The sequence below is a fragment of the Alosa alosa genome, chromosome 16, assembly GCF_017589495.1.
Source record: "Alosa alosa isolate M-15738 ecotype Scorff River chromosome 16, AALO_Geno_1.1, whole genome shotgun sequence".
Taxonomy (NCBI): domain Eukaryota; kingdom Metazoa; phylum Chordata; class Actinopteri; order Clupeiformes; family Clupeidae; genus Alosa; species Alosa alosa.
Window position 1 is genome coordinate 4,493,296 of NC_063204.1, and position 12,409 is coordinate 4,505,704.

At 46.9% G+C, this 12,409-nt stretch overlaps 1 protein-coding gene across 1 annotated transcript in view; it reads left to right on the plus strand.

Moving 5' to 3' along the window:
- Positions 1–10,641, plus strand: part of LOC125309278 (zinc finger CCHC domain-containing protein 2-like) — a gene marked incomplete in the record, with an annotated part of 52,962 nt that extends 42,321 nt beyond the window's left edge. Inside the window, 6 exon segments of the mRNA XM_048266077.1 lie at positions 4,738–4,799; positions 5,436–5,533; positions 6,718–6,846; positions 7,753–8,404; positions 8,407–9,302; positions 9,608–10,641. Of these exon segments, the coding sequence (XP_048122034.1) occupies positions 4,738–4,799; positions 5,436–5,533; positions 6,718–6,846; positions 7,753–8,404; positions 8,407–9,302; positions 9,608–9,672 (1,902 nt within the window).
- Between the last annotated feature and the right edge of the window lie 1,768 nt (positions 10,642–12,409).

Consider the following 12,409-nt stretch of genomic DNA (forward strand, 5'->3'; position numbering starts at 1 on the left):
GAGTGTATACCTGGATGCACACCTGGATGTACTGTAGAGGTGATGTCGTTGTGTTCCTGACACCTTTCCCACACTGTGTTGATAATGGGCGGAGTCCGTTTATAAACGTCATTAGTTTATCACGCTAATATAAAGTGACCTGACCGATAGGAGTGCGATAACATGTGCCATGCAGTCATAAAGCAGCACAACAGTCAGGCCCAGAGAGACCCAGCACAGCAGTCAGGCCCAGAGACCCAGCAGTCAGGCCCACAGACACAACACAGCAGTCAGGCCCAGAGTCACCCAGCACAGCAGTCAGGCCCAGAGACCCAGCAGTCAGGCCCAGAGAGACCCAGCACAGCAGTCGGGCCCAGAGACCCAGCACAGCAGTCAGGCCCAGAGAGACTCAGAGACTCAGCACAGCAGGCCCAGGTCCTTTAGAGGAGACCCAGTTGCTTTTTACAGGTCCTTTTGAGGAAAGTTCACCTTCAGATCCCCCCCCCCCCCTTCAGGCTCATGTGGTGTGTTTTGAACCGTGGGGGGCTCCCGAGGAGCGAGCGAGGAGAGGCCGATGGCCTGGCTCCTGACCAGCCTCGCGCGGCAGCGTGACCCCCGGGCCTCCGCCCCTGACCAGCACTGCCCGGCTCTGCCTGCGCTGCAAGCCAAGCACATTCTTTCCACTCGCGCTTCTCAATGGGCCGATACAATGGAAACTCCATTGGGAGCCTTGGCCTTGTCGCTATAACAACCATTGTTTACACTCCAGATCAGTCTGTGTGGCTGTGGCAGGAAGTTGGTAGAAACACCGTAAATACATCTGTGGCAGTGAAGCGCCTGGCACAACGTTGCTGCGATTCATACTGTATCTAGTACACCTTTTGGCTAACTCAGCCCATTGCTCCTCACAGTCCTCTGGCTGTGTGAGTGTGTGTGTGTTTGTGTGTGTGTGTGTGTGTCCTCTGTAGACAGTGAAGCAAGTACATGGCCTTAAACCATAAATGATTCCAGCCAATAAACACATTTAAGGAGTGAAGAAGGGAGGTCTATTTGATTGGCTGTTGAGCATTATTGACTCTCAAATGAATGATTCACATGTAATAATTAGCATTGCTCCCTATTGAAAGGGTAATGGGTATAGAGGTGAAGCTATTGAAGCAAGCCCCATAAAGGATATTGTGCAAAGGAATTAGATAGCATACAGGCATTCCAGAGGAGGCCGAGTCCTTGTTATCGACGCTAGGACTAGTTATGCAAACACAACGTGTTTTCAGCCGCGCCGGCCGCCTGGGCCTGAAGGCACCCCCTCCGAACACACACACTCCACACACACTCCAGCACATCGCAAGGTCGTCCGCTTGCCTAGCCCGGCAGTAAGGGCCTGTTAATGGGAAACTCGGGTTGATAGTGACCAGGCTATAGCTCAGGACTTTGAACCCAGCAGAGATAGATACATATAAGGAGATGATGTCAGAACCTGCACTCACACACACACACGTGTATATATACAGACACACACACACACACACACACACATGTTGCGTAATGCGAGTGGCCCCACTGGACAGAGCACTGAGGCGCTTCAAACACACACACACCACACACACATATGGACATGTGTGTGCCAGATTCACCGTCTGGTTATCTTTATGGATGATATCGATACCACTGAGTGTGTAAGACTGTGTGGGCAGACACAAGACTGTGTGGGCAGACCTGGTTTTGTGGGGACTCACTCCATCCAAGGCCTAATTGGTGGTGCTCTCATAGGGGACCTGTCGGCAGACCTGGTTTTGTGGGGCCTAATTGGTGGTCAGTGTTGGGCAAGTTACTTCAAAATCGTAATGTATTATGTATTACTTATTACTGTCATTTCAAAGTAATTTGTTACATTATAATATTACTGCCTCTGCATTGTAAGGCATTACACTACTATTGTATTACTTTTAAATTACTTTTACCAAAATAGCTAGAAATATGGATTTGGAATTCTAAATGCAGTTTATTATGCTCAATGCAGCTCATTGCACTTCTAATGGAGGATGATGTGGTACAACATAATGACTGAGCTAGGCTTAAGGCAAACAACAGTAGAATGCAATCAGGGATGGATTACTGCACGGGCCTACCGGGCCCAGGCCCAGGGGCCCAAGAGGTCAGGGGGCCCTGAAGCCCAAGCCTTTGCATGGAATCATTTCCTCAATATCAACAAATCAGGATGTAGGCTATGAATCTGATTGAATTTTGTATTGGCCATCCCCAAAATGCACCAGATTACAGGAAATCACATCAAACAAATTTAAAAATTTCTGTATGAGGACCCCCCTCCCACATATATGACAATAAGTGGGGGGCCCTTAATACATCTGGGCCCAGGGGCCCGAAAGTTCATAATCCGCCCATGAATGCAATAGGCGCAGTGATGGCTCATGATGCAATACAAGGAACAATCATAGCCAGAATTTTGTTAAAAGCAGACAAAAAGTCGAAGTCTGGTCAATTGTGCTAGAAATGCTGTAACTTTAGGCTTAGGCCTACTCATTAAAATCAACAGAGAGCCCACTACCTGTATATTGTAACCCAAAACTTAAAGACATGTCAAGATAGGCTACACAGTGCCGCTGCTGGCCATTTTGGTGCCCTAACTGGTGACATACAATATTAACCTAAGTATGTCATCATATGGCCAACTATAAAGATGTAATCTGCCTGTTCCCAGGGATGGGTAGTATTTCTGAAACATGTATTTGTATTTCAAATACAAAATAGTATTTTATCATTTTTATTTTATTGGGTTGAAGGAAATGGCTCTGTATTTTGTATCAAAATACTTTATTGGTGTGTTTTTGTATTTTAAAAATACTGCAAAATACTATATGTGAAAAACACTAAAATAAGTAGATACTACACACAGGTGTAATGAATAATTGGTAATTAGGCAACAATGGTTTATTTTTATCGCAATCAGCTAATGTGAGAACAGCTGTGTTCAAAGACACTCACAGCTTTTCAGTGACTGCTATTGTTGAAGCATCAGCTCAGGTCTGAAGCACTGGTGTGAAGTCATACGCAAGTAAAGATGAGACAAAGACGACAAAGGCAACCATGTCCTATTGTCTCCATGCCAATCTTTAACAGAAAAAATGTCCGATATCTCAATGAACCACAATAACCACATCAATAGATGGTAAGGTGTTGAGTGTGTTTGAATTCCCTTCCTTGTAGCATCCTTTTCTGCATTTCACAGTGGGGACAAGTTCACCTTGTTTAATTAAATAACAATTCGATTTCCTTATTAGCTGCATACTTGAGGTTGGAGATATCAAGTTTCTCACATACTGGAACTTCAAGATACATAGCCTTATGATTTTCTTATTCAGTTCTGCACTGGACTTGAATTACGAAATTTGGCACAGATGATTTTGGCCTATTGATTATAATGTGGTTAAATGAAAGCTCTGTCAGTCGTTTTGGATAAGCATCAGCTAGATGACTAAATGTAAATGTAAATTATTCTTCTGATCACACTACATGAACTTGCATACGGTGTACTATTTGGTATGACGGGCCAAATTGTATTGTTTTTTACTGTTTTAATAGGCTAAATGTTTGGGATAAAAAAAAAAGCTTTTTTTGCAGTGCTTCCATACTTCCTTGAAAAAAGTATTTTGAGTATTTTCTAAAATACAAAAATACAGCATTTAATTTTGCTACATAATATGGTTACTGTGTTTTGTAGTTTATTTTGATACATTAAAAATGAGGGTATTAGGTATTTTATTTTTAAATACATTCTAATGTATTTTTGTCCATCCCTGCCTGTTCCCAGCATTAGCACAACACTTTGCGATGGTTAGCTTGCTTGTCACCTGTGACAATATATGCTAGGCCTAAGTGACAGGCATCTCCAAACGCACCCAGATAGGTCAGATGAAATCAGACGTTGAATAGGCATAATTCATCTATTATCTATCTATCTATTATTTATTTCCTCTGTGCACAAAGTTTTTGTAACCGAAAGTAATGATAAAAGGCACAACTCCGGGAGGACTTCTTGTCGCCATGGTCAATATATTTATGTCTGTGAGTGTGCGCACATAGCATGCGTTACATTGCACATTATGGCAAAGGGGCCATAGGGGTTATACGTTTAACAAAGTACATGTAGCAGTAAAATAAAAAAGAAATGCATGAATAAATTTAGATTAAAAAGCAATAATTGCATGAAATACAGCTTGTTCAGGAGTCTCGAAGCTCCTGAACCAAGCCCCCGGAAGAAGAAAGGTAGACGCGTAACCCCAGGAACTGCCACCGTCAATATATACGTGCACCTAATTGTGACCCGCCCATTCATCAGGTCTAGACTTCGGAACACGTAACACTCAGTAGAGGCACAGCCTGCTACACTTACATTACTGCGTTACAGCAAAAAGCAATACATTACAGTAATTACATTACTTTTGTAACTCGTTACTCCCAACACTGTTGGTGGTGCTCTCATAGAGGCCTAATTGGTGGTGCTCTCATATGGGCCTAATTGGTGGTGCTCTCATAGGGGCCCTGCAGCACACAGTGTATTCCTGCTCGTAATTAGAATGCACGAGTCTTGAGCTCCCTTGGGATTCTGGCTGCCAGCATGAGAGCCAGCTGTAACTGCATCCTGCAAGAGAGAGACTACTATTTGCAGGCGTGTGTGTGACCGTGTGTGACCACTGTGATGGTGTTCTAAAGCTCTCTTCCATATCTTCACTTCCATAGCATGTTGATGACAGACGGAGCTCCAGCACTAAGACGAAACCCAGAGCACCCCCTCATGTCAGGTATTGGAATTGCAGTCTTTACTTAAAAAAAAAAAGCTTTCAACTGAATGTCCTTCAAACATGTGAACCTTTTAGCATTTGTCCATCTGACAAGGTGGGAGTTTGTTTAGAGGTGACTTTACCTTGTTTGTCAGAGGTGGTGTTAACTCCACCATGCCCAACGCTCTCCTCCCTAGAGAACTGGCCACCTGCTCTGTATGTCTGTGTGCATGCTCACTACTGTAGTGATAACGGGGTAAACACACACACACACGGTCCATGGAACCTGTGAGATGAAAAACAACACAGCAGTCTCCAGGCACACATACACACACATACTTTTTTTGGAAAATTTTGTGGAAGATATTCTTTTGGCCCTGGTCACAGGAAAAGTCACGCTTCCTTTTTTTACAGGAATTTAATTTATGATGCCGTTAAATCTAGCGATCGCAACTGTTCATTTATGATGCCGTTAAATCTAGCGATTGCAACTGTTAATTTATCACAGCGTTAAATCTAGCGATAATGCTACACTTCACGGAAAGCTAAACGGGATGGATAGCATCATGCAGCTGCAACTATCTGAGTATTAGGCCAAAACCAAATGTCTGATTTCTGACGTGTGTCCACTAACCCTGAGTCTCATTTCTCCATCAGGGAGAAGGGGAAGAAAGATGAGGGACAAGTGTCTGTGGTGGCCAACGGCATCTCAACGTCTCCAGCCACCACGAGGGGACGGCCGTCCGAGGGAAAAGGTGCGCGCGGTGGGGGGGGGGGCTATGGGCTTGGGGATAAAGACTGCTGCTCTCAATGACCGACTGACTAGCTGATCTTAGCTGCTGTAAAATAATTGCGTGTGTGTATGTCAAATGACAGCTTGGACAGTCATTTTAGAGGTTCTGTTCGGAATGAAAGGGAGTGATCCAGCCTTTCAGCAGGAGATTATCATAGAGGCCTATGTGTGTTTTGTGATTAGAAGTTGTATAAAACATGTTGTGTCTTCTATGTTAGCTGGAGTAAAGCATGAAGTTGGTATAAAGCCTTTAAATCCAATCTTCATCAATTGGTCAGTAGAACCAGCCATCATGGATTTGGTGTTTCAAGAAAGGGCAGTTCTCCTTGATCAGCTGTTGACATGGTTAGAAGGTTGGGTGGTTGAAACAAAGGCTCAAGAGCTATGCTTCCTTGAACGTATTTCCAGTGTCGTGACCTTTGACCTTTTAAATGTGCCTTCGCTCGTCTCCAGCACAGCAGGTGTATCCATGGAGATTGTGTTCACGTCGACGTCTCGATCACCACACTGCACTTTATTGGGAATAGTGAATTAGTTATTTATCACTTATTATAGTTTGCTTGGGAATAGTGAGTTAGTTATTTATCACTTATTATAGTTTGCTTGGGAATAGTGAGTTAGTTATTTATCACTTATTATAGTTTGCTTGGGAATAGTGAATTAGTTATTTATCACTTATTATAGTTTGCTTGGGAATAGTGAGTTAGTTATTTATCACTTATTATAGTTTGCTTGTTCATTCACAATAATGACTATGTATGATGTATTTTCAGATGTGCACTTTATTGGGAATAGTGAATTAGTTATTTATCACTTATTATAGTTTGCTTGTTCATTCACAATAATGACTATGTATGATGTAGCTTCAGAGGTGCTTAAGTAAATATGTAGGGCTCATTGTTACCCTCAACATACTGCATGATGTTATTAACAGTGTTGTGTTGTTGTAACTGCAATGTATTAACAGTGGTTTGAACAATGGAGCTTGCTATTTTCGACCAAACTACAACACAATCTAGAGTAGGGTAGGTCGTCGTTTGAGCGAAAGTTGTGTGGTGCCACTGTGGTTCAGCAACGACTATGGAGTTTGTTTTTTCTAGAGCTGCACCTAATTGTTGTGTGTGTGGTGTGTCCGTGTGCTGACAGACGTGTGTGCGGACGCGTTCTCGGGACAGGACACGTACGGTGAGACGTCGTCAGAGAGCTACAGCTCCCCTCCCAGCCCCCAGCACGACGGCCACGAGAGCCTGGACAGCGAGGACGAGAAAGACCGAGGTGCGCAGCGTCCTGTCCCTCCAGCCCTGTCCAGCCGAGGCAAAGCCACAGGCCTGTAGAGGCGCTTAGTCTCAGATTAGTTCAGATGTGTAGAAGCCACAGGCCTGCAGAGGCGCTTAGTCTCACATTAGTCCAGCCGAGGCAAAACCACAGGCCTGCAGAGGCGCTTAGTCTCACATTAGTCCAGCCGAGGCAAAACCACAGGCCTGTAGAGGCGCTTAGTCTCACATTAGTCCAGCCGAGGCAAAACCACAGGCCTGTAGAGGCGCTTAGTCTCACATTAGTCCAGCCGAGGCAAAACCACAGGCCTGTAGAGGCGCTTAGTCTCAGATTAGTTCAGATGTGTAGAAATGTGCAGAAATACAGAAGCAGAGTTGATCATCAGCAAGCCGTCAGCAGCACACTGCACCCCGCTAGACATTAGTCAGTATAACTCATGTTAGCCCTGAACTGCTTCCCCCACAACCTCGGCCAACTAATGAGAGAGCGAGTGTGTGTTCAACATGACCATCTCTTATGCAGGGAGTGTGTGTTCAACACGACTATCTCTTATGCAGGGAGTGTGTTCAACACGACTATCTCTATGCAGGGCCTAAAGTGCTCAGGAACTAAGTCAGTTCAGAGTTCAGGCATGGGGCAGGCTGTTTGACAAGTGAAAACAGATCATTATATAGAATGGTCTTGGGCTTCCTTGCTTGAAGCCCTGCTCATGTAATCCTTGGATGGTAGTTGTTGGTGCTTTCAGGAATGGCACACGCTATGGATAGTGCGTGATGTGATGAGTTCTCTCTCCTCCTTCTCCTCATATCCCCCTCTTTTTGTCTTTTCCCACACCACCCTTATCTTCCTGCCACTTTTCTCTCATTCCCTCTCTCTTCCCTTCCTCCTGCTGTCCTCTCCCTGCAGACACGGACAGCCACTCGGACGACTCCGCTAAGGTCTGTGTGGAGCCCTTAGTCCTGCGGGAGGGCGCGGGTCCCTCTGCAGTGGCCCCGAGGCCGGCGCTGGTCCTGGGCAAGCAGCTGGGTCCGGCGCTGAGCCCCGACTGCCCCATGGGGCCGGTAGAGTTCCCCCCAATGCCCTTCCCCGTGCACCCCGTCTCCTACGTGCTCCATAACGGGGCGGATGTGGCGGCCGTGCCCGGCCTGCCCACCGGTATGCTGCCCAGTTCGGCCACTGTGCCTCAGGCGGGCGAGATGCCGCCAGACGTATCCCCGCTGCCGGGCTTCGGCCTCTCTGGCTTGCCCATGAGCCCCTCGCTGCAGCCCCAGGTGCATCGCTTCAAGACGGGCCCCGGGCCCCAGGCGGCAGCGGACAGCGGCGGGGGGGGTCCTTCAGCGTCCCATCAGCCCCCTGTGGGCGCCATCAGCACACCCACACACACACATGCACACACACACAGCCCGGCCGCCCCCCTGCCTACACGTCGCCGTTCCAGCCTGCCTACCCTGCCTGTCCCGACGCTGCCCCCCTGGGGTCCATGGGCCTCTCCGCTGACCCCCACACCAAGCCCCCTGCCATGGGCCTGGCCCCGGGGCTGCCCTCCTACGGCCCGCCCATCCCCACCTCCGTCATCCCCAGCATGGGCCCTGGCGCCGCGGGGAGTCCGCACACGGCCTCGGCCAATCAGGTGGCGGCGGTGGTGCCCACCCACACCCCTGGACCCGCCCCCAGCCTAAGCCCCGCCCTGACGCACAGCACGGCACAGAGCGAGAGCACCTCCTACATCAACAGCAGCACCCAGCAACAACAACAACAGCAACAGCAACAACCGCCACCTACAATGCAACAGCAACAACCCCCCCTCGTAAGGGACACGTCAGGCCAGCAGCAGCAGCCTATGGGCTGTGGCGCTTGCGGTTGCCGTGGCAGCTGCGGTGGTAATGGCAGTAGCAACATGGGCAGTGGCGGTGGAGGCCACATGCCCAGCTACTACTTCCACCAGGTGGCGCCGACGAGGCAGGTGTTCACGCACCAGATGCCGCCGCACCTCTTCCCGCTGTCGTCTCTCTGCAGTGGCAGCTACCTCAGCCAGGGGGCGCCGCAGGGCACCAACGCCCCAGGGCAGCAGCTCTCCTTCTTCCCATCGGGCCCTGGCACTGCCACCGCCACCTACCCAGGCGGAGCGCTCCTGCACACACACGCGCACACACACGGCCACACACACGGCCACACACACGGCCACACACACTCGGAGCACGTGCTGGGCGGCCAGGCGGCGGCAGCGGCGGCGGCAGCAGTGGCCAGCTACGGCTTCCAGCAGATGGCGGCGTTCAGGGGCTTCTACCCGCAGGTGTACCCCATGGGCCACGTGCAGGCGGCTGGGGGCGGCATGGCATTGGCGGGCGTCGGGGGCATCAACAAGAAGAACGGCGTCATCTCCTGCTACAACTGCGGCGTGACCGGACACATCGCACAGGACTGCAAGCAGCCCCCCATCGACGCCACGCAGCAAGGTAGCCTTCAGGACCTTTCTCTTTGTCTTCAAGGACAAGGACAAGGACATCCCCTTGTTTTGCTTTAATGTGTAAAACACGTGTAGAAATGCCCTGAAAGATTCCACATGGAACCCTTTCAACCTAGAACCCTTTCTATCTGACTGCTCTAAATACAGTCTATGAATTCTGTATCCTGGGGAGAAGTGCAGAGAGATCAAAGGTGTGTGTGTGTGTGTGTGTGTGTGTGTGTGTGTGTGTGTGTGTGTGAAAGATGTCGTAATTTGGACCCCACTCACTCATCTTCTGTGTTCTGTGTTCTCTAGGTGGTTTCCGGCTGAAGTACATGGCGGTCCACAGTTCCGAAGCGCTAGACAACTCGGAAGGATGAGAGGCTGGACCCCCCACCAGTCTGCTGACCAGCCCTGACCACCCTACACGAGGAGAGAGGCTCCATCTCGCCTCCACACCTGTCCCACCAGTTCACCTGTGCGTGCGCTCCTCCAGGTGGTCGTGAGGGCATGGCGTGAACACTTGTGCCTCCTTCTCCACGGGCGAGAGAGAGTGAGAGACGCGCTGCACTCTGGCTGCAACGAGGGACTCTTTCCAAGTGGCTTCTTGTATTTTGCACTGAAGACTCGCGCGAGACAGCGGCTTATGTTTACTAACTTATTATTATTATTGTTGTTGTTGTTTTTTAAGTTGAAAGAAGAATAGCAAAAGACTAGGAGAATGAGGTTTGGAAATGATTGTTCATTGATTCAGAAAGGGGATCTATAGTGTTCTAAGTCGAGGGTTTCTTACCTTTTTTACAATTGTATATTTATGCTCTGGAACAAAAAAAAAAACTATGTTTGGTTAATTTTTATTATTATTAATAATATTATTATAATTGTTGTTGATGCTGAATTATACAGTAAAGAATATACAACAAAAAAGGTTAATGGGGGAAATAGATTTTTTTTCCCTATTTTTCCTTTTGCTGCAGTGTGTTGAATGTACAACAGTTGAACTTGTTAGTGCTGAGCAACTTCACCATTTTACTCCTGGGCAAAACCAAGAGCATTTCCAGGCATCATAATGTGAATCCCCAACAACAACTCTGCTTTTATCATGTTTTGTCACGTCATAGTGAAAATAGCTGCTGTGTGCTGCTCTCCCTCCCTACTGTATCTCCCTCTCTCTCTTTCTCTCTCTCTCTCTCTCTCTCTCTCTCTCCTCTCCTCCCTCCCTCCCTCCCTCTCTCTCTCTCTCTCTCTCCTTCCCTCCCTCCCTCTTTGTCTCTGTCTCTCTGTCATTTGGGTGATATGCACTAGGGTTTATAGACTCCAGTCAATAAAACAGAGTTTTGAGGTTCTCACATGACAAGCAGCATCCTGTAAATGCGGCCAGCTGCTGTCCCATCCCATTCAGTAGGCCTCAGACGGTGCACTTTGTTGTTTTGCCACTAGATGGTGGCATTGGCCATCACAGTGCTCCTAATGTCAGTCAGTGCTGAGCGGCTGCTGTAGCTCCCCCTGCTGGTTGCAGGCTGCAGTGGCCTCCACCCTGGAGACGTGTCATTCTGTTGGACTGTGTTACCCTTTTCTACCCCATGTTCCCTTCAGCCTCGTTGTTCATCCTTATCTTTCATTGTTTGTTGGTTTGTTTGTTTTTCATGCAGCTATGTACTCAGTGGACAACAGCTAGATTTGTAGACTCTTACTATGTCATGCCAATTTTAAAACCTGCGTAGTACGACTGTATATGGAAAATGGACTAGGATCAAAATGAGCTCTACTGTCACTGTCCGAAAGCAATCATCTTGTTCACGTTAGGTTTGGGATGCGATGGTTTTGCATACCAGTTAAGATTTATTTAAGTTGTAATGTGCTTAGGTTTTGTCTTCAAACTTTCTTAAACAACTGCTGAAATTGTAAAAAAAACCAAAAAAAAACCTATTTTGCTTGAACAGAAGAAAAAAAAACAATTTTACAGTGACCGTAAACATCAGTCTGTATTGTGGAACTTCACTTTGAAATGAAACACAGAAAGACAAACACTTATATGGAAAAAGGTGGACCACTAAGTTAGGTTGATGTTGGATGAACCTTGCAATCTCATGGGATTGTTGTACATACAAATCTGCCAGTTATACTTGTCAAACTTTTTAATGGTTAAAAAACAATGCTGTACTGTGTACAAGGGGGTAAGCTGTTACCTTCAGTATGTTTACTGTATTCTTTGATATCTAAATGTCATTATGTACTGGAAAGGTCAAATATATTTCTAGAACGATTTGGATTTTATGCAAATTGTTGATTTTTGTTTTGTTTTTTTTCCCCCTGGAATTAACAGCAATAAATACAAAATTCAATTGTCTTGACTTTGTCTTAAGAGTGATATTCCTACTCTTGACACAAACAGACTCCTCCTTGTACTAGACTAGGGGTTTTCAACCAGTGGTCCACGGCCCCCTTGTGGTCCGTGAGGACATTGCTAGTGGTCCCTGACCATGGATTCAGTAATAGTTGCAATGTGGGAATCAGTATTTTTATTCAGTGGTGGTCCTGGGGTTGTGTAATTAGTCAGAATGGTGGTCCCTGGTTCACAATCAGTTGGAAAATGGCCCGGGTTTTTTTCAGTGCCCGTAGGTTTGAGGGGGGTGTCAACGCCACCCTCTTAAGCCGCCGGAGCCCTTTTCAGTCCGGGACCGTCGGTGGTGGCCTCAAGCGCCGGTCGCTCATTTTGTCTTTTAGGGAGTTGCACTAGCCTGGTCCTACCAGACTCCCGTACATTTCATAATGTACATGTCTGCCCACTTTCCATTAGTTTAAAACTATTGGATCTGCCATAACCAATCGCTAACGTTTGGTCGTCACGTATGTCATGCTCAAACTAGCGCACAACCTCAACGATCACCACATAGCTATTTTTAACATAGCCTACATCATTAAACGATAAATAATGTCAAAATTGAGTTATCTGGTTTTCTATTTGCCAGTTAAAATGTTTCTATATTTACATTACAACACAATAAAAAGGACATACTTGTACTTCTGAATACTTTAGTATTTTTAAAATCAATTAGGCCTACTTCTGTACTTCAACTTAAGTAAAAATCTGACTTAGCAACTTTCACTTGTATT